This window comes from Garra rufa, chromosome 5 (genome assembly GCF_049309525.1).
Source record: "Garra rufa chromosome 5, GarRuf1.0, whole genome shotgun sequence".
Classification (NCBI taxonomy): domain Eukaryota; kingdom Metazoa; phylum Chordata; class Actinopteri; order Cypriniformes; family Cyprinidae; genus Garra; species Garra rufa.
Window position 1 is genome coordinate 4,080,643 of NC_133365.1, and position 23,051 is coordinate 4,103,693.

The window sequence follows — 23,051 nt, forward strand, 5'->3', positions numbered from 1 at the left end:
GGCGACAGGCCCTGGCAGGGTTTCCACCTGATCTACACTCAACAAAGATCACAGAGACTAGCACCCTCCTGCTATTCAAGAAATATTGAATGATATAAAGATGTTTAGGGTGACAAGTTTGGGGGTTCCCCTGAGACATCTAGATTTAAGGCTGAATATCAAGAAGAGAATCCTCCTGCTGAGTCAGAGGACAATTTCTGGTGGTGGTCTGGGTCTTTCCATGCAGGCACAATTGTCTCCTGCTCGAGTCAAGTCAATACTTGCTGCCTTGAAAGACTTCAGGCTGAGTTAAGAAATTTCTGTCTGCCAATACCAGAGATTATTTGGTCTTATAGCAGCTGCCACCAACATTAGTATTACACGCAGAAGCCTTTGTTCCCTTTCTGTGTGGACAAACCCCGGTTTCTTACTTTGTGTGCAACACACTGGGTGCAGGGTGCCATAAAGACTGTGGCTACAGATGCCTCACATACCTTGTGGGTTAGGGAGTGATCCTAGATAGTTGCCCAACCCAGTGGCTCTGGGAATGCCGACATCTCCTTTGGCACAAAAACTGTCTATAAACAGTATTACTGCCTATCAGGTGTTTACTCCTGGACTGAGGCTACCACATGTTGATGTGGATGGACAACACAACAGTAGTCTAATATATAAAACCAGGGGGGACTCCAGCAGATCCTGCTAGTAGATTATACTGTACCAGAGTATTCAAGAATGGAAGCAGACATCTTGTCAAGATGGGGGCTGAACCCTTGGGAATGGAGACTACCTGCTAAAGTTAATTTGGCAGATGTTCAGGAGAATGGAAGTGTACCTGTTTGCTCTGAGGAGACAACCCACTGTTGCCACTGGTTCTCCCTTGCACAAGTAACTCAGCTAGGATTGGATGTCATGGTACAGGTGTGGCCAAGACTATGTCTGTGTGCATTTCCCTCGATCTTTCTGCACTTCTAGCCAGATTTCATCAGGACGAAGTTTACATATTGCTAATGGCTCCATTCTGGGTGGACCTAATATCTCTCATGAAAGGTTCTCCTAGGGGGATTCTGATCAGGTGGGACTTTCTCCCCCAGGCATTGGGCACAGTCTTTCGCTCCTGGCTCAAAATATGGAAGCCATGGGCCTGGCCCCCTGTGGTGTACCAACCGAGGTTGCTGAGACCATTCTGAATGCTAGAGCACTTTTCTGTAGTCCTGGAAGAGTTTCCAACCCTCAGATAGCTCTGTTATTGGCATTTGCCTCGCTTAAGAGAGTAGGGTATTTGCAGACCTTATCAGCTGCACCTTACTGTCTAGATTTCAGTTTTACTGCCTAGATACTGCATCCATGGCTGGGTAAAGTTCCAAAGGTGGCATTTTTTTGACCATTAATCGAGTTGTCCTTCAAGCCTCTTCTCTTCTGCTGTTTGATTGGCCAGAGCAAGAAAGGCTTCATCTCTTAAATCAGGGGTAGGCAAGTTCAGTCCTAGAGAGCCGAACGTGTGGCCAAATATGGTGACCCATCCAAGTGCACACACATATTGTGAACACACACCCGGAGCAGTGGGCAGTGAGCAGCCATATTGCTGTGGTGCCCGGGGAGCACCCTTAAAGGCTGGTTTTTCACTCCCCCACCGACAATCCCTGCCCTGCAACCTTCGTGTTACAAGTCAGACTCTCTAACCATTAGGCCACGACTTCAGCTCCAACCTTAGTAATCCTAAAGTCATTGATCAGCTTGTTCAGGTGTGTTTGATTAGGGCTGTCTTATGTCCAGTCAGGTCCTTTAGGATTTATGTTCAAGCTTATGGCTTAAATCTGATCAGTTATTGGTTTGTTTTAGAGGTCAGAGCAGGGGTTCCCCTATCCCCAAGCAGTGTTTATTACACTAAATTTGTATTTGTGTGTACTTTTGGCTATGAGGCATGCAGCATGGCTTCGTCTCTAGGTATCAGAGCCCACTCTACCAGGAGTGTGGCTTCCTCTAAGGCTTTAGCTAAGTGTGTGCCCTTGCATCTTGTAAGTGCAGTGGCAGATTGGTCCTCCCAATGCACATTCATAAGCTTTTACAGTCTGGACATAGATTAAACCCCAGAATCTCAAGTCCTATTCAGTTAATTGCTTTGACATGTCATGAGTTTAATGAAAATATATTTGGTGACCTTACTTGTCTACATACTGTATGAGGCATGTCCTTTCCACACCCATTTATGTTTGTAATTGATGAATCGGATTGACCCCAGGCTTGACCCCTTTGAGTTACTTAATTTCTCAGGGCAAAGGAGTTGTGCTTGTGTATATTTCACAAATATTTTGGTCAGGCATTCATTTAATATGTTGATGTGGGTATTAACATTCCCATTTCGTCAACATGATGCAGCATTGAGTTTCATTTGAAGGGAAATGTCTTCCTTCAGATATTTGGAATCTGTTGACACATATTTTAGACATCAGTTTGTAGTTTTGGTGATGCACTTACGTTACCCTGCTGAAAAAAACAGCTGGTCTTAGCTGGTTTAAGCTGGAAGTAGCTGGGAAAATGGCCAAAACCCCTCTAAAACCAGCCTGGTTGACCAGCCTAGGTCCAGTGTTGGTCAACATTTCTTTTGCGTTCCACAGAAGAAAGAAATGGAGATTGGAAACAAAGGGTAAATGATGACAGAATGTTCCTTTTTAGGTTAACTGTTCCTTAATGTGTTGCTTCATGTTGGCCTGTTGTGCATGAGTTGAGCATATATGTATTTTATAAATAGATGAATATTTTAAATATCTGTCAAATATCTTAAGCAGAATGGTACTAAATAAAAAATGCAGTTTTTTTAATCCATTATAAAACAATAGGAGACATCATGTAGTTTCTGCATGGGCTATGTAAAGTAATGAGCAAAAATGTGTCTGAAAACTGTTCAACTCAGCCTCAGTGTCTAATGTGCAAGACGTTTGCAGTTGTGTAACATTTGTTTCATCAGATAAAATCATTGGTGTGTTAAACTCACAGCTGCTTCATACAGTCAGACTACACAACCAGCAGAAAGTGTGATGGACACTGCATACAGTATGTGCTTTTTTTATAGTTTTACATAGACTTGCCATTCTCTAAATGAATCTCCAAAAACACCAAAACAAAAAAAGGATGGAAATTATATTTTGATATATCTTGACTTTTTTTCATTCCTATTAGCATGACTTGACACACACTTTTTCTTTTGATTATGGCATTAAATGTAATGTTTTGGCAAGATTCATTTAAGAGAATATCCTCAATGTCAAACCACTTTGAAAATGTTGGCTTTGTTTAAATGACCTTATTGTGAATCCATAACGGCAATGCGCTTTCATTATGTGAGTTGTGTGTGTGTGTGTGTGTGTGTGTGTGTGTGTGTGTGTGTGTGTGTGTGTGTGTGTGTGTGTGTGTGTGTGTGTGTGTGTGTGTGTGTGTGTGTGTGTGTGTGTTGTGATTGTCATGCTCCCCAGTAGTTGACATAAATGACACCTGTGACAATAGTTTTCTCCACACATTTTAAAGGCAAGCAAGATACATTCAGTACAGGGCTTGTTTCTTGTTTGTTTGTTGGTTATTTTTTTTTACTCTTTCATTTTTTTCTTGTTGCATGACAGTAAATTTAACATATTCAGGCAAAATTACCATATGAGGGAGTGCACTAAATGTATATATACATTAGCTCAGGTTAACTAATGATAGTTCAGTCTTGCTAATGATTATGCTGATTAAAAAATATCAATCATTTCAGTGCCTTTCCAACTTGCCATCTCAGGTACAATACTTACATAAATCATTGAACATTATAAATACAAAGAGACATTAGAACCAACCAGTGCTGTAGAGAGAATACAGAAGTGAACTGAGATTACCACTAAGGGGACTGGAGTTACCCCATTAAGAACTGACCCAAGACCAGTTTTCCAGGACCATTCAAACTTTACTTTTAAGAATACTAAGAAAAGCAGCAAAACTGATCTCAGATCTGTCAGTGCTCATTATTCTCTCTAACCCCAGCTCTGTTTGATAGAGTAAAGCAACAACATAAAAATAAAGAATCAGAATCTAATTTCTCCAATGCAACGCATATTACGCAAACTGATCTCAGTTTATTATAAAGGGTTCAATTCTATCTGTGCATGTTTATCGTGCTGAACTAAATATGTATGCCTTCTTGTTTTTAACTGGGTTAAAAAAATAGTTCACCAAAATGAAAATTCCCTTTAAGTTTACTCATTCTCATTAGTTTATTAGTTGATTATTGATTTATTACAAACAGACAGTTTTTTGCTTCACAAGATGTTAATTTACAGATTGTGATGTTTTTATCAGCTGTTTGGACTCATTCTGACGGAACCCATTCACTGCAGAGGGTGATGCAATGTGAAATTTTACATGTAATGTAAAATTTCTTTAAATCTGATGAAGAAACATTTTGGATGGCCTAAAAGCACTACATTTGAAGCATATTTTCATTTTTGGGTGAACTATTCCTTTAAGCGCAATCAAAAGCATGCTCTCGTTTACGGCAGAAAATAATTTGAGCTGATGCTTTTTGTAAAAGCAACATTTACAGTAATGCACTTGCAATAGAGGAAGTCTATGGGGGAATGTTAAAATACATACAATTTTCAAAGTGTAACCACAAGACTAGACACAAAGCTAATGTGAGAATATCAGTTACTAACCTTGTGCAAAGTACATCGCTTTACGTTTAAGCGTTAAAGCTTGTGGTGCACTTAGATGTTCATTATAAATGCATTACTGTAAACAACATTTGTATTTTTACAAGCTGTGCTTGTAAAGTCCAAATGATTTTCTGTGGTAGTCGACAGCATGCCATGCAATGTGTTTTTGGGTTATGAAAAAGGACTTGCACTGTGATATTCAATAATGGCTGATGGGAAATTGACAACAGTTACTTAATCCAGCCAATCTGTGTCGTTCGATCTGAATTCATGGAATGACACAAACACATTTTAAAAGTGAAGCGCTTCGCTTTTCATTGTCACAGACGCAGCTTGTATTTCTCAAACACACAAAGCAATACTAGCACAGTTCTCTGGTCATGTTAACCTATGACCTTCATGACTATTTGTGAACTATGATCTTTAAATTATGACTCTGTCCACTTAGTGCAAAGGATGCTGACCGCTGCAGCCAAGCCCCACACACATAGTGCCTTGCGAAAGTATTCAGACCAGCATCCAATTCGTAAATCATAATAAACTAAAATTCTGCATATGGTGAAGTGTGCATCTAGAAAACCGATTTGCAAAAATAATGAGTTTTTTTCAAACACCTGCTATTATTCAAGCAAACAGTCCCTGCTTTATCACGCCCAGACAGATTGCACTTCCATTTGGTGCTGAAACTGGTGCACTAAAAACACAAATTCAATAAAGCATATATAGATATAAGAATGAGAAAATATTCTTAGAATTATGTTATATAAGGAAGTATTCTTATAATTAATTGTACACAAATGTTTACCCTACTTATAATGCAACTGACTATGGAAGCTCATTTCCACCATGGAATAAAAAATAAATATTTGCAAGAATTGCAAGAAGAAAAGTTTAAATTGTGAATGAAAAAATTTATAGAATTATGTGATAAAACATTGCAATTATCTTTTTGATTTTTCATTCTGTGCCAGAAATGGGGAGGAAAAGAAGGAAAAACTGGATTTTGCACTTCCATTTGGTGTTGAAACTGGTACAGGAGACTTTCCTAAAAGCTCTAATTCAACACAGGATATATAGATATAAGAATGAGAAAATATTCTTAGAATTATATTATATTATATTATATAAGAAAGTATTCTTAAAATAATTGTACCCAAATATTTACCCTATTTTAATGCAACTGTCTATGAAAGCACATTTCCACCATGGAATAAAAAAATGAAAAAATGAATTAAAAAAGCTAACTACAACTTTTTCACAATTTTGACTTGCAAGATACAAACTCATACTTGCAAGAATAAAAGTTTAAATTGTGCATGAAAAAAGATAGAATTATGAGATAAAACATTGCTATTATCTTGTTGATTTTTCATTCTGTGCCAGATATAACAAAAAAAAACAATTTTGAGATGTAAACTTAGAATGTAGTCTGCTGAAAACTGCTGAAGCCTGAGAGAAAGCTCATTCAGCACGAGCTGAAGAACAGAGAGCTGGATGTCCTGGAATGGCACAGTTCTAGCTCTGACGTCACAATCTGTGGCACTACTGGAACATTGTAATGCAGAAGGAACATCTGACTAATCTCAAACAACCTGGAGCAAATCCGCCTGGAAAAAGCAGGCCAAAATGACATCTGGACAGTGTGCACATGCATTCATTCTCCAATAGTATGCACAGTCTGAAAGCTATCATTGCTGCAAAGGACGTCTCCACAAAATTTTAAATGTGGGACTTGATCATTTTTACTAAATGCATATTATAGATTTTATTTGGCACAATTTATACGTGCATGATTCATTTTTATTTATTTATTTTGACCTCATAGTGTTCAATCAGAATGTCATCTTCCAATGAAAATGACAGAATTCTCTGACGTTCATCTGCCACGCCCACATCTCAACAGCCAATCAACAACTGATGTACAGAACCAAGTACCACCCTACATTTTTTTCTTTTTTTTAAATAAAAAACTCAGATGTACGTCACATTACGGCGGAAAAAATTTGAATGCAACTTTAACAGTGTTGATGTTCATGATATTTTCAAATTTTGAGTTTCAGTCCTTAATGGATTTTTATTAGATTTTCTAAAGTGAGCAAAAGCTGTTTCAGTGCATTTTTTTGGCAAATTGGTCCCATACAAAAATTAACCATGGTTTTATTGTAGTAAATGTGTAGTAACCATGTTTTTTGGATGATTGATTACTATTTGTAACCATTTTTTTCCACAAATATCATGGTTTAACTATGGTTAACGTATAGCAAAACCATGGTTAATTTTGCCATTGATGATTGCCATGGTTTAGCTACAATAACTGTGGTTTATTGGGTTTATTTGTAGTAAAACAATGTTAATTTTCATTAAGGGGTGGCAGTTACTTAAAAATGTTATGTTTTTGATGAACTCTCATATGAAATCTCTACATCATAAAATTGTTTTGTGTTTGGAATGGTTTATATCACATCCAGCGCAGTACTTCAGATCTAATGATGAAAGAGTGTGAGGTAAGTAGCTTAACATTTAATATTTTTTATGATGAGTTTTATGACAAGTAATGCAAACCTTTCTGTAAAATTTGAAACTTGTCATTTATGTGATTCTTTTAAGACAAATATTTCTCTGTTTTGCATTTTCAAACATATTACGCAGCTTAAATGTGTGCATAATTTAAAATAAATATATTTGCATTAAGTACTTTACAAAAATAGTAATAAGAGAGTTCAGGACATGGTCAATGATATTCTGGTCCCTAAATGTGGCTCGAGTCTCCTACAGTTTAAAGGAGTAGTTCACTTCCAGAACAAAAATGTACAGATAATGTACTCAAACCCTTGTCATCCACGATGTTCATGTCTTTCTTTCTTCAGTTGTAAAGAAATTTTTTTTTTGTTTTTTTTGTTGAGGAAAACGTTTCAGGATTTCTCTCCATATAATGGACTTCTATGGTGCCCCCCAAGTTTTTTAACCTAAAATGCTCGTCTTCAAGACAGTTAGGGTATATCAAAAAACTCCCATCTCATTTTCTCCTTCAACTTCAAAATTGTCCTACTTCTCTGTTTTACCTTTTTTTTTGTAAAGGGTCCTTGCAAGTTCACTTTGTTAACACTGGGTCAGTACTTTTGAAGTTGGAGGAGGAAATGAGATGTGAGTTTTTTGACATACTCTAACTGTCTTCAACTGGAAGTAAGGCATGCGCATTGCAGAGCTAGATGAGCAATCGAGGTTAAAAAGTATGTAAATTCTACTTTTTTTATAGAAACTGAATAATTTCGCTAGATAATCATTTAGAGCCCTTAGAAGCTGCATTTAAACTGCATTTTGGAAGTTCAAACACGGGGCGCCATAGAACTCCATTATATGAAGAAACATCCTGAAATGTTTTTCTTAAAAAACACAATTTCTTTTACAACTGAAGAAAGAAAAACGAACATCTTGGATGACAAGGAGGTGAGTAAATTATTTGTACATTTTTGTTCTGGAAGTGAACTTCTCCTTTAAGTCTGTATTATATACTTTATATATTTTCTTGCCTGATTTTGTATTTAAAATCACTTAGAAACAAGTCGGATGATTTGAGGTATCTTTCCTGTCACAAACAGATGAGTTATGCATCAGTTAAAGTTTACTGAGTGTTTGTTAGTAATAGTAATAGTGAGCAGTGTTGGGGAAAGTTACTTTTAAAAGTAATGCATTACGAATAATTACGTTACTTTTTATAGAAAGTAATGCGTTAAGGTACTCTTGCGTTACTTTTTAAATCTGGGCAGGGCTTGTTTGTTTTTAATATAAAAAGTTGTATTTTTGTCAAATGTAAAAGCCTTTTCACAGCAAAAGCCTCAGACTTAGAGAAAAGTAAATTGAGGTCTGTACAGTAGACCGCAGAAGAACAAATGTCAACTCTTCAGCGATAAAAAAAGGAAAACAAATATTAGATTATCTTGAGTCATTTTTGCTTATTAGTATGGATGATTTGGATCATCGAAGGTCGGCAGCAAAGACATCGGTTAATAAAACAGGATTAAATACATAAAGGATATTTGTATTATTTAACATTTAATTATTGCAGGTTTGCGTTGAATTTCACTGTTTTTAGTCATTTTGAGGAATACTGTTTCTGATTTTTTTTTTTTTTGCATGAACTAAAGTAACATCTTACAATTTCTCTCAACATGGGGAGCTTTTAATCAATAAATCTGGGGAAAAAAGTAACTCTTGTAATATTTTCTTGTCAATTAAAAAGGAATGCGTTACTTTATAGTTACTTGGAAAAAGTAATATTATCACATAACTTGCGTTACTGATAGTGACTAAACAAGTTTTTTGAAGTAAGTGAATTGGTGAGGGTCTGAATATATTTGGCAAGGTACCACACACACACTCACACGCCCCTCTCCTTACTGCACAGATTCTCTTAAAGGGACAGGTGCACCATTGTAAACACAAGGAGAGATGGAAAGGAGGGAAATGGAGGAAGACTTGTGATGTGTCCAAACAGCTGTTTGCAGTCGCTGCATGTTGTTCCTGTCACGCCGGAGTCTTTGCCACGCTCTCCTGCACCGCGAGAATGAAATGCGACAGGCTGTGAACGCCCCAACAAACGGGACGGGCAGCTCTCAGAAACATCCTCGCTTGGCGTCAACATTTCCCAGGTGCGACTCCAGCAACGGAGAGTCTGATTCAAAGTGTCACCGCATGCACAAGCGCTCATGAACGCATGTCCGCACATCCAGGCCCACGCGGAATCTGCGCAGATTTCCGCAAAACTCCCATCATTTGTTCGTTTCATAAATATTTTGGCAAATTTGTCAATGCTTCCAGCTGCCAATGAATATACAGCACTCTAAACTTGAGCATTTGATCCAAAAAAAGGTCTGCAGATTCCGCCTGGGCCTGCTAATAAACGCTTTTTGACACTTTCATTCACCTCAGCAGTACGTCCTCACCAAAGACTGAAACGTCAGTCTCTTCGAGTAAAGAAACGTCTATAGCTGTTCGTCGCGGACAGCTGTTTCCGTGTTAATCGGTAGGTTATGTTGGGATTTTTGAGCAGGGTTACAGAGAGCAGTGCGGTATGGGCTGGAAGCATGTTGCAGAAGGCATGCAGGTGTTGTAATATACGGGAGAGCAGAAAAGCGATGGTACGCCGTGTTCCGTCTTTTCCCCCTTGCGTTCTTTGTCTTTTCTGGCTGCACATGTTCACGTCGTCTCTCTGGTTCCCTCACGCGCGGGACTCTTTCTTGGAGTGAGGCTTGTTGCCCAGGAGAGCATCCATCTCGCTCACAGTCTGAGGCGTCATCTGAGACAGCACCTACAGAGAATAGGACAATTCTCCAGTCATAAGTAGCAGAGGTGTACAGTAGCCAACAATATGGGCCAAAATGATCAATTTTTCTTTTACGTTTAAGTGAACATCATGTCCCATGTAAATTTCCTTCTGCAAATGTATCAAAACTTAATTTTTGATTAGTAACATGCATTGCTAAGAACTTAATTTGGACAACTTTGAAGGCGATTTTCTCAATATTTAGATTTTTTCCCACCCTCAGATTCCAGATTAGTTTCCAGAATAGTTGTATCTTGGCCAAATATTGTGGTTTTGTGACCCACTGATGTACAACTAAAGCATGTCTTCATTTGTCATTTATAACTACTTCTGTTGTCTTTGAAATATCTACTTTTATGGTAAATGTATTTTTAATTGCACATTTGAAATGATGAAGTAGCAATTTAGTAGATTTGAACTCATATAATATAGCTAATATGAATAAATATCAAGTAACACACTACAGTTGAACTTATAATTAAGAACTTTAAGTATGTTAATAAACACGTCAAAACATGACAAAAATGCACAAACTTTTAATTTGCCATTATTACAAAGTGCACTTTTTTTAAGGTTTATTGTTTTTAACACTCATGACAGTGTATTCTCTTTAGGTACACTTATGTGGTCTTTTTTTCCCCTGTCTTAATATTATTGTTTTTTTTAAAAAAAAAAAAATAAATATATATATATATATATATATATATATATATACATTTGTTACAAAATATAGATTTGAAGTACACTACAAGTGCACATTTAATAGATTAAGCACTTCTTTTTCAAAGGGTCAGGTGAAGACTGCTCACAAATCAGCTTTGCTTCACAGGAATAAATGAAATTTTAAAATACATTTATATAGAAAGCAGTTATTTTCTATCCAAAATATATAAAAAAAATCTTTCCAACCCCAAACCTTTAAATCTATCCCCACAAAGATAGCAATATCCATAATTCTTGTCCTTTTAGGTACATTTTTGGTCCCCATGAGGAAACAAGCTTAAAAATCATAAAGAATTACGTTTTTTTTTTAAATCGAAAAATACAGAAAGTTTCCTGTGAGGGCTAGGTTTAGGTGTAGGGCAATAGAAAATATTGCACCTATTGCACCATTACGCCCATAAAAATGTGCCCATAAAACATGTACACACAACGTGTGTGTGTGTGTGTGTGTGTGTGTGTGTGTGTGTGTGTGTGTGTGTGTGTGTGTGTGTGTGTGTGTGTGTGTGTGTGTGTGTGTGTGTGTGTGTGTGTGTGTGTGTGTGTGTGTGTTACCCGCAGGGCTCCAAGGTTCTCAAGAAGCTGGTCTGTATTGGAGACACCAAGAAGTACAGAACTGACCCCTTCACTACGCAAACACCACGCTGAGTGAGAGATTTCACAAAAACTTATTAGACACAAGCACTGTTTTTATAAAGAACATCATGCATTTGAAAGCACAGATCATTCAATGACCATCTGATGCACATTGCACACAAAAATGACAAGCACTTCTCTTACCGAAAAGAAGTATTCTTCAAGTACTTTATGTAGTAAGTATACAAATATCAGTATACTAGTAATGTACTATTTCAATACTCCGACCTTGGGACTAAACTGGCCCACTTTCTAGTATACAAAAGTATGCTTTTAAGTGAGTACACAACTAGTTTACATCTGTGTTTTCAGTTTGTACTGCAAGCATACTAAAAGTGAACTTATAGGTATACTGATAGTTTACTAATTAAATGCTTTTTTAGTACATTTTTTAGAAGTATAGTCTCAGTGAACTACTAGTTTAGTTGTTTTATACAGCAAGTATACTTTTCTTTAAGTGAACTTTACATCATACTTTAAAGGAACACTCCACTTTTTTTGGAAATAGGCTCATTCTCCAGCTCCCCCCGAGTTAATAAGTTGATTTTTACCGTTTTGAAATCCATTCAGCCGTTCTCTTGTTCTGGCGATATCACTTTTAGCATAGCTTAGCATAAATCATTGAATCCTATTAGACCAGTAGCATCGCGTTCAAAAATGACCAACGAGTTTCGATATTTGTCCTATTTAAAACTTGACTCTTCTGTAGTTATATTGTGTACTAAGACCAGCAGAAATGTAAAGCAGCGGTTTTCTAGGCTGATAAGATTAGGAACTACACTCCCATTCCGGCGTAATAGTCGAGGAAGTTTGCTGCCGTAACATGGCCGAAGCAGGCGCATTAATATCACACAGCGCCTGAAATTAGATCCCAGCTAGGTAACTTCCAATGTGACCGGTGCTAAGTTTGTGTAATTCCGGTTGTTGCAGCTGTCAGAGTTGCAGCTGGTAAATTGTTAGTGGCTGGATTTACCTGTGTGTGATTAGCTATGGTTATGTGCATTGTAAGGGGCTGTGATAGTAAGTCGAAGACGTAATCTACTACCATCTTTCATAGAATTCCCACGAAAAAAAAAGCAATTTCGACTAATGAATCAATGGCTGGCTGCTCTGAACATAGATCTCAAAACACCGTTAGAAACGATCAAGAAATGGCGTGTTTGCTCCGAGAATTTTGAACCAGATGACTATTTGGATAGTTTTACCGATACTACAGCACGGCGTCTAAAGGACACGGCGATCCCAACAATCTTCAAACTAACGTTACAGACAGGACAACGAGGAGCATCGCCCACGGCTGTGAAATGCAACCCCTGACGACTAGGTTTGGGCGAACAGTTGGCTTAGTATTTGCTATGACCAAATTCCATGTGTGATTGCAAAAGAAAGTTATTGCGAACAGTCGGTGGTGTTTTAAAGTCAGTTTTGAGTAAAAGTGTACATCATGAATGTAAGCCTGAAAATGCAAACTGACAGTATGCATTTAAAATCTTTATATTATATAATGTAGCAGGAATAACTTACTCTTGCGACAGCTGGCCATTAGGTCCACTCGGCGTGTGACGTTTTTTCTAGTTTATTTTGTCAAACCGGAAAAAAAAATCGACTATTGCAGGATGCAGCATTGCATCCAAGTCCTCGGATGTTGCGACCTGACACTTCCTCATCAGGTAGATCGACCCTTGCCATCGATGGCAATACCTGGTCCCACTCGCGACAACACAGGCACTCACTTTCAGTTGGCACGGGTTGGCAAGCCCCACCAGCGCGAATCTGCTCTCCTCATCCCTTCTGTCCCAGGCAGTTCAGACACACTTTCTTGTCTTTCGCGTACCAAAACCTTAGCTTCAGTGAATTCTGGTTCAAATTGATACGGTTTAGGATCTGCACCAAAGTAAATATCCTCTAAATCGTCTCTCACAAATGTCTCCATGGCGAGGAACGCTGTCTGTGCTGTGCATGCACGTTGGATATGTTGACGGAAGTAAACATTTGCACATGTGCTGTGTGGTGTTATTGCGCCTGCTTCGGCCATGTTACGGCAGCAAACTTCCTTGACTATTACGCCGGAATGGGAGTGTAGTTCCTAATCTTATCGGCCTAGAAAACCGTATCTTTACATTTCCGCTGGTCTTAGTACGCGATATAACTACAGAAGAGTCAAGTTTTAAATAGGACAAATATCGAAACTCGTTGGTCATTTTTGAACGTGATGCTATTGGTCTAATAGGATTCAATGATCTATGCTAAGCTATGCTAAAAGTGATATCGCCAGAACAGGAGAACGGCTGAATGAATTTCAAAACAGTAAAAATCAACTTATTAACTCGGGGGGAGTTGGAGAATGAGCCTATTTCCAAAAAAAGTGGAGTGTTCCTTTAAGTATACTACTATGTCCCTATGAATTATTATTAAATATTCGTTGTATATATTTTGTTATATGAATATCTGAACATACAAAACATCAAAAGAAAGAACAGGGGATCTGCTTGTAAACAAAAACATTTTATTCCAGCTTCATGCATGCTTTTTTATAAACACTTGAATGTGGCTAAGTTTCATAAATAAAAAAGAAATAAACAACATTTTGAACAAAAAGCTAAAAATAAGACTTGATGATAATCAAAACGTAGATGGAGTTGATCAACACCCCAAAGCTTGACAGTCATTATTACCTCTTCATGAGTCAACATTTTATTCCATAATGTTACTCAGTTTTCTATATCTATGGTTTTGATGCTGTTTTATGCCTGACGATTTGTTAGATTACATGTGGAAGCATCTGTTGTTTCGGTTTCTTCTTCACTTGTGTTTTGGAAATTCTGTCCAGAAGATGGACAATAGAGCTCCTAGTGTATAACAATGAAAACACTGATTCAAAGAGCTAAATATATTTAGACTTTTTCTAAGTATAAGTCGTATTTTTAGTTTAAAATAAGAATACTAATAGCACACTTGAATAAACTTCTTTTTCTAAATATGGTCTTCTCTAATTTGTCTGGCTGACTTCCGAGAACACATGTGAGTGGCCAGAATAAGCTTGAAAGTGGACCAGACCATTAAGGCCAATAGCACACAGACGCTCACCAATAGCGAGCTGAGAAGCCGTGCAGCCCAGTCTGTCAGCCACCAGATGGAGCTCTTTGATTTTTGCCAGCTGTCTGCGCCCTTCTTCACTGTACACTCGCTCCTTCAGCCACTGATAACCCTAAAACATGTGTTACTGAATTAGACTTAATTAGACCAAATAGCACTGAGAAAATGAAAAGGGATTGGCAGGGAGGAGAGACAATATACTGCTGTTGACAATCTCTTCATGACTCACTTTCATCGCTGCTCTTGAACAGTCAGGAACACCTTCGCTGTATTTCCCAGTGATCAGGCCACACGCCAGAGGAGACCAGGTCATCGCGCCAACACCTGACCAACATGAGACATTGAGTTAGATCTGTCCTAATTCAACCTCAAATCAAACGATTAAAACCACAAAATCAAGTAATTACAACAAACTATAAATGAACTAAGATGTTGCATGTTAAAAAGGTTTACACTGCAAAAATGCTTTTCTTAGATTTTTTTTGTCTTGTTTCCAGCCAAAATATCTACAAATTCTTAAACCAAGAATGATTTTCTAGACGAGTAAAAATTATTTTGTTTTCAGAAAGAACAAGTCCAAATGAAGTGAGTTTTTGCTTGAAACAAGCAAAATAATCTGCCAATGGGGTAAGAAAAATAATCTTGTTTTCTGTTTGAAATATTTTTTTTTTCTTATCCCATTGGTGGATTATTTTGCTTGTTCTAAGCAAAAACTCACTTAATTTTGACTTGTTTTTCAAAAAGCAAGAAAAAAAATTTGCTTTACAAGACAAAAAATCAAAATAAGAAAAGCATTTTTTTTGCTGTGTAACCTTGAACCTTACACTGCAAAAAAAAAAAATGCTTTTCTTACTTAGATTTTTGGTCTTTTTCCAGCCAAAATATTTACAAATTCTTAAATCAAGAAGGATTTTCTAGACGAATAAAAATAATTTTCATGTTTTCAGAAAAAAAAAGTTAAAATTAATTGAGTTTTTGCTTGAAACAAGCAAAATAATCTGCCAATGGGGTAAGAAAAATAATCTTGTTTTCTGTTTGAATTATTTTTTTTTTCTTATCCCATTGGTGGATTATTTTGCTTGTTTTTTCTGAAAACAAGAAAATAACATTACACTGCAAAAAAAAATGCTTTTCTTACTTAAATTTTTTATTTACAAATTCTTAAATCAAGAAGGATTTTCTAGACGAGTAAAAATCATCTTCATGTTTTCAGAAAGTTTTTGCTTAGAACAAGCAAAATAATCTGCCAATGGGATAAGCAAAAACAATCTTATTTCAAACAGAAAACAAGATTATTTTTCTTACCCCATTGGCAGATTATTTAGCATGTTTCGAGCAAAAACACTGATTTTTGACTTGTTTTTTTTTCTGAAAACATAAAAGTAATTTTTACTTCCTACTTGGCTGTAAACAAGACAAAAAATCTAAGTAAAAAAATTTTTGCAGTGTAGATCATGCCGTTATATTCTGTATTGGCTAATTATAACCTTACAGTATGAAACATCTCAAAACATAAGAAATAATGCATTACATTGTAGCATATTTCACAACTGATTTTTGGCTTTAAATTATGTTTTAGAAAATATTTTGCTTGTGCTTTGAAGAACTACACTTGATTATACTAAAGTGCATGTAAACTAGCTGATTATAATTTGATTTATAAACACTCTTAAGTTCAATTACGTTTCATTTAATTGCAATTAACATGCAATCAAGTGTCCAAAAGCATGACATTTGAGTTCATATTTGACATTTGAGTGTATTGATTTAAAGCATGACATTTAGAAGTAAGTTATTAGTGCACTTGTTTTCAACAAAGGTAATGTCCGGACTGAATTCATTCAAAGGTAACTCTTGTGGACTGACCGATCTTGTGGTAGAGCTCCGGCAGCTGCACTTCCACTTTATCCCTCTGGAAATAGTGATACTCGGCCTGCTCACACACCGGTGGGATTAGGTTAAACTGCCTCGCTACAGAGTATGCCTCCTAAACACACAAACACACACAAATCAAGGGGTTAAATTGTTCTTTCAGTGGCTAAGATATTAATAATCAATGTAAACCGCCATTCAAGGGAGTGACTAATACAGTAGTAGTGACATAATCAATTTATTCACTGCAAAAAATGCTTTTATAGTTTAGATTTTTTGTCTTGTGTCCAGCCAAAATATCTAAAAATTCTTAAATCAAGAAGGATTTTCTAGACGAGTAAAAATTATTTTCTTGTTTTCAGAAAAAACAAGTGAAAATTAAGTGAGCTTTTGCTTAGAACAAGCCAAAAAATCTGCCAATGGGGTAAGAAAATAAATCTTATTTCAAACAGAAAACAAGATTATTTTTCTTACCCCATTGGCAGATTATTTTGCTTGTTTCCAGCAAAAATGTACTTAATATTGACTTTTTTTCTGAAAACAAGACAATAATTTTTACTCATCTAGAAAATCCTTCTTGATTTAAGAGTTTTTAGATATTTTGGCTGGAAACAAGACAAAAAAATCTAAGCTAGAAAAGCATTTTTTGCAGTGTTGAGATTTTGTACAGTAGTTTGTATATATATTCAGATAATCTGTTGGCAGATTATTTAGCTTGTTCTAAGCAAAAACTCACTTTATTTTGATTTGTTTTTTCTAGAAGATTTTTAGATATTTTGGCTGGAAAATCTACGAAAGAAAAGCATTTTTTGCAGTGTGAAAATTTATAGCTTTGCTCACAGGAATAAATAACATTTTAAAATATATCCAAATAGAAAACAGCTATTTTAAATGCTAAAAATATTTCACAATATTACTGCTTTTGCTGTAGCAGAAGAGAGCAGAAGAGACTTATTTAAAAAAACAAAACAAAAAAAAAAAACACTGTAAAAATCTTACTGTTAAAAACGTTTGACTACACTGCAAAAAAATGCTTACTTAGATGTTTTTTGTCTTGTTTCCAGGCAAAATATCTAAAATTTCTTAAATCAAGAAGGATTTTCTAGATAAGCAAAAACTGTGTTCTTGTTTTTAGAAAAAACAAGTCAAAATTAAATGAGTTTTTGCTTAGAACAAGCTAAATAATCTGCCAATTGGGTAAGAAAAAAAAAATCTAATTTCAACCAGATGATTTTTTTTCTAACCCCATTGGCAGATTATTTTGCTTGTTCTAAGCAAAAACTCACTTTATTTTGATTTGTTTTTTCTAAACACTAAAACACAATCTTACTTGAACAAGACAAAAAAAAAATCTATGTAAGAAAAGCATTTTTTGCAGTGTGAAAATTTAGCTTTGCTCACACGAATAAATTACATTTTAAAATATATCCAAATAGAAAACAGCTATTTCAGATGGTAAAAATATTTCACAATATTGCTGCTTTTGCTGTATTTTGGATCAAATAAATGCAGGCTCGGTGAGCAGAACAGACTTATTGAAGAAAAAAAAATCTTACTGTTCAAAAACTTTTCCCTGGTAGTGTAGTCTCATCACTAAAGTATGCTTATATATAAATATAAACAAATATAAAATTATATAGCTGGATAGCACAATTAGTAGCTTGTAATGTAATGAGCTACTTTCTCTAAGGAGTTGCAAGTCGTGCAATTTATAAAACTTGTGGCTTGACTTACATGCATCATAAAATGAGAAACCGAGTTTTGGCATACTGAGAGAGAATAGATCATACCATGATCTCCATGGCACTCCAGCGTGACGTGCCCCAGTACATGGCCATCCCCTGGTTTATAACAAACGTCATCGCACGTACTACCTCTGCAGACAAACACACAACAGTGCTTGTGATAAGCGATATGCCATAAAGTATGCATTCGTCACACGTGCCACGAGAGATGAGAGATGTGAAAGAATTGACAGACCTTCCATCGGGCTGTTCACATCGTTTCGGTTGGCAAAGACAATATCCACGTAATCCAGCTGTAGTCTAGACAGGGAACCTCTGAGACCTGTACACACATCACCATCACTGTCTGTCCGCTTTATTATTATCATCATCCTCAGAGTCATACTCAACACTTTACCTTCTATGATGTGCTTTCTGGACAGGCCTCTCTCCGTCTCTGCCCTGAGGATTAGGAACGCAAATGTCAGACAGGAAAACCATATAGTCTATAGAGGATAACTATTTACATCTCACAATTCTGACTTTATTTCTCAGAACTGCAAGAAAAAAGTAAATACTGGGAGATTCAGACCTGCAATTATGAGGAAAAAGTCACAACTGCAAGTTTAAATCCTACAATTCTGATTCTGATTCTGATTTCTGATTTCTCAGAACTGCTAGAAAAAAGTCAGAATTGGGAGATTTAAACCTGCAATTATGAGGAAAAAAAATCTGAACTGCAAGTTTAAATTCTACAATTCTGTCTTTATTTCTCAGAACTGCAAGAAAAAAATCTGAATTGGGAGATATAAATCTGCAATTATGAGAAAAAATACAGAATTAAAATTTTATATCTCACAATTCTGACTTTATTTCTCAGAACTGCAAGAAAAAAATCAGAACTGCAAATTTAAATCCCACAAATAATGACTTTATTTCTCAGAATTGAAAGAAACAAAGTAGAATTGGGAGACATAAACTTGCAATTATGAGAAAAAAATCATATTTATTTCTCAGAATCGCAAAAAAAAAAAAAAAATGATTTGCAAGTTTATATCCCACAATTCTGACTTTATTTCTCAGAACTGCTAGAAAAAAGTCAGAATTGGGAGATATAGACCTGCAATTATGAGAAAAAAGACAGAACTAAAATGTTATATCCCACAATTCTGACTTTATTTCTCAGAATTGCAAGAAAAAATGTAGAATTGGGAGACATAGACCTGCAATTATGAGGAAAAAAATCACAACTGCAAGTTTATATCCCACAATTCTGACTTTATTTCTCAGAATTGCAAGAAACAAAGTAGAATTGGGAGACATAAACTTGCAATTATGAGAAAAAATCAGAACTGTAAGTTTAAATCCTACAATTCTGACTTTATTTCTCAGAACTGCAAGAAAAAAATCAGAACTGCAAATTTAAATCCCACAATTATGACTTTATTACTCAGAATTGAAAGAAACAAAGTAGAATTGGGAGACATAAACTTGCAATTATGAGAAAAAATACAGAACTAAAATTTTATATCCCACAATTCTGACTTTATTTCTCAGAATTGCAAGAAAAAATGTTGAATTGGGAGACATAGACCTGCAATTATGAGGAAAAAAGTCACAACTGCAAGTTTATATCCCACAAATCTGACTTTATTTCTCAGAACTGCAAAAAAAAAAATAGATTTGCAAGTTTATATCCCACAATTCTGACTTTATTTCTCAGAATTGCAAGAAACAAAGTAGAATTGGGAGACATAAACTTGCAATTATGAGAAAAAATCAGAACTGTAAGTTTAAATCCTACAATTCTGACTTTATTTCTCAGAACTGCAAGAAAAAAATCTGAATTGGGAGATATAAACCTACAATCATGAGAAAAAAAATCTGAACTGCAAGTTTAAATCCTACAATTCTGTCTTTATTTCTCAGAATTGAAAGAAACAAAGTAGAATTGGGAGACATAAACTTGCAATTATGAGAAAAAAATCATATTTATTTCTCAGAATCGCAAAAAAAAAAAAAATGATTTGCAAGTTTATATCCCACAATTCTGACTTTATTTCTCAGAACTGCTAGAAAAAAGTCAGAATTGGGAGATATAGACCTGCAATTATGAGAAAAAATACAGAACTAAAATTTTATATCTCACAATTCTGACTTTATTTCTCAGAACTGCAAGAAAAAAATCAGAACTGCAAATTTAAATCCCACGATTATGACTTTATTACTCAGAATTGAAAGAAACAAAGTAGAATTGGGAGACATAAACTTGCAATTATGAGGAAAAAAATCTGAACTGCAATTTTATATCCCACAATTCTGACTTTATTTCTCAGAACTGCAAGAAAAAAGTAAATACTGGGAGATATAAACCTGCAATTATGAGAAAAAAGACAGAACTGCAAGTTTAAATCCTACAATTCTGACTTTATTTCTCAGAACTGCAAGAAAAAGTCAGAATTGGGAGATATAAACCTGCAATTATGAGGAAAAAGACAGAACTGCAAGTTTATATCCCACAATTCTGATTTTATTTCTCAGAACTGCAAGAAAAAAATCTGAATTGGGAGATTTAAATCTGCAATTATGAGAAAAAATACAGAACTAAAAATTTATATCCCACAATTCTGACTTTATTTCTCAGAACTGCAAGAAAAAAAATCAGAACTGCAAATTTAAATCCCACAATTATGACTTTATTTCTCAGAATTGAAAGAAACAAAGTAGAATTGGGAGACATAAAACTTGCAATTATGAGGAAAAAAATCTGAACTGCAATTTTATATCCCACAATTCTGACTTTATTTCTCAGAACTGCTAGAAAAAAGTCAGAATTGGGAGATATAAATCTGCAATTATGAGGAAAAAATACAGAACTAAAATTTTATATCCCACAATTCTGACTTTATTTCTCAGAATTGCAAGAAAAAATGTTGAATTGGGAGACATAGACCTGCAATTATGAGGAAAAAAATCACAACTGCAAGTTTATATCCCACAAATCTGACTTTATTTCTCAGAACTGCAAAAAAAAAATAGATTTGCAAGTTTATATCAAACAATTCTGACTTTATTTCTCAGAATTGCAAGAAACAAAGTAGAATTGGGAGACATAAACTTGCAATTATGAGAAAAAATCAGAACTGTAAGTTTAAATCCTACAATTCTGACTTTATTTCTCAGAACTGCTAGAAAAAAGTCAGAATTGGGAGATATAAACCTACAATCATGAGAAAAAAAAGACAGAACTACAATTTTATATCCCACAATTCTGACAATTCTGACTCAATTGCGAGTATATCACACAATCAAAAGGGCCAGAACAATTTTTTTTTTTTGCCCTCCAAAAATGCTTTTCTTACTTTTGTCTTGTTTCCATCCAACATATCAAACAAATTCTTAAATCAAGAAGGATTTTCTAAACAAGTGAAAATTATTTTTTTTGTTTTCAGTTTTTGTGTAGAACAAGCTAAATATCCTGCCATTGGTGTAAGCAAAAAACTCTTATTTTAAACAGAAAACGAGATTTTTTTTTTCTTATCCCATTGGCAGATTTTTTTGCTTGTTTTAAGCAACAATGCACTTAATTTTGACTATTTATTTCTGAAAACAAAAAATTATTTTTACTTGTCTAGAAAATCCTTCTTGATTTAAGAATTTCTAGATATTTTGTCTAGAAACAAGACAAAAAATGGAAATAAGAAAAGCATTTTTTGCAGTGTGCATAAAAATCTGTAAAATTGTTCACCTTCACAAAATCAAGATTGTTCATATTTTATCTTTTGCATTTATTAATTGTTGATTCTGCAGATTTGCGAACTGTCATATATTGTATCTGCTGATCATGATTCACAAATAGTTAAAGAATTAAAAAAAAGAACTTTGACGTTGCATATATTCATTTTGACACTGTTCTGAATCATTTGTGTCAGTCTGAATAAACTACAAGATAAAACCAAACAGATACTTACTGTCCTCCCCAGTAGATCTTAGTTGTTACTACGTAACTGGATCGTCTGAAACAGATTTTTTAGGGAAAAATGGTGGTTATATTGAGGACAAGACTAATACTGTCCTATCTTTTTTTTTCTTTTTTAAATTAATCCAAGATTGAGCATAGAAATACAGAAATACAAGCTAAAACTATAAAAATATTTTCCATGAATCAAGACTGAGAAGAATATATAGCAGGCTGTTATTCATGTGACATAAAATTAATCAAAAATGACAGACATCAGAATAAAAGCAGGTCACCTCCAGCCTTTCTTCTTGATGATATTCCCTAGAGTGATTTCAGCCCTGCGGAAAAAGGAGGACACAAAATCTGAAAATATATTTTATGATTATTACAATTACACTGCAAATTAAAAAAAATAATAATTAGTCCCAATGTCAGTCTAGTTTTCCAGAAGATAGCTTCACCTGAGAATCAAAAATGCCTAAAGACATTGCAGTGGTCATATTATATTATATTATACATGCATTTGATCATGTTTGACTAGCATTAATCATAAATCCCATTTAATGAAGCATAGAAATAGAGACTGAGAACAAAAGAGTCATAAAATCCTCGTGGCTAAGGAAGTCATAATCATACTTTTATCAGCTGCTCTGGATCTCTGAACACATTAAAACAAGTGCTGTTGACCTAGGGCACTAGTAAATAAAGCAATGCTATCATACAATCCAGCATATTAAACAATCACTATTACTATTTCTTATGCATATGCATCTAAATGCAGTTGAGGTCAAAAGTTTACAAAAAAAATCTAAGTAAGAAAAGCATTTTTTGCAGTGTAGGGACAGCTTATTAAAGACAGATGTAAAACTAGTTTTATTCAAATAAAACATTTCTAACGTGAAATAAAAAGCAATGGCACAGACAAGCCAATGACCTTGTGATTAGAGACGAGGTTCATCCAGGTTTCTTGCATTTATTTGCAAGACTAATGTCTGAAATGAAACGGTGCCTTACAGAAGTGAGGTTGATTCAATTACAGTTCCATTTGTGAG

At 35.1% G+C, this 23,051-nt stretch overlaps 1 protein-coding gene across 2 annotated transcripts in view; it reads right to left on the reverse strand.

The window, feature by feature from the left end:
* Positions 1-3,483: 3,483 nt before the first annotated feature.
* Positions 3,484-23,051, reverse strand: part of LOC141334517 (voltage-gated potassium channel subunit beta-3) — a 61,647-nt gene continuing 42,079 nt past the window's right edge. For both annotated transcript variants that reach the window (XM_073839620.1, XM_073839622.1), the window contains exons 5-14: positions 22,293-22,337; positions 22,010-22,054; positions 18,457-18,500; positions 18,295-18,381; positions 18,105-18,190; positions 16,309-16,429; positions 14,672-14,766; positions 14,434-14,554; positions 11,266-11,354; positions 3,484-9,975 (exon numbers count right to left, since the gene is read on the reverse strand). In XM_073839620.1, the coding sequence (XP_073695721.1) occupies positions 9,886-9,975; positions 11,266-11,354; positions 14,434-14,554; positions 14,672-14,766; positions 16,309-16,429; positions 18,105-18,190; positions 18,295-18,381; positions 18,457-18,500; positions 22,010-22,054; positions 22,293-22,337 (823 nt within the window). In that variant the 3' untranslated portion in view covers positions 3,484-9,885. The remainder of the gene's footprint in view (positions 9,976-11,265; positions 11,355-14,433; positions 14,555-14,671; positions 14,767-16,308; positions 16,430-18,104; positions 18,191-18,294; positions 18,382-18,456; positions 18,501-22,009; positions 22,055-22,292; positions 22,338-23,051) is intronic.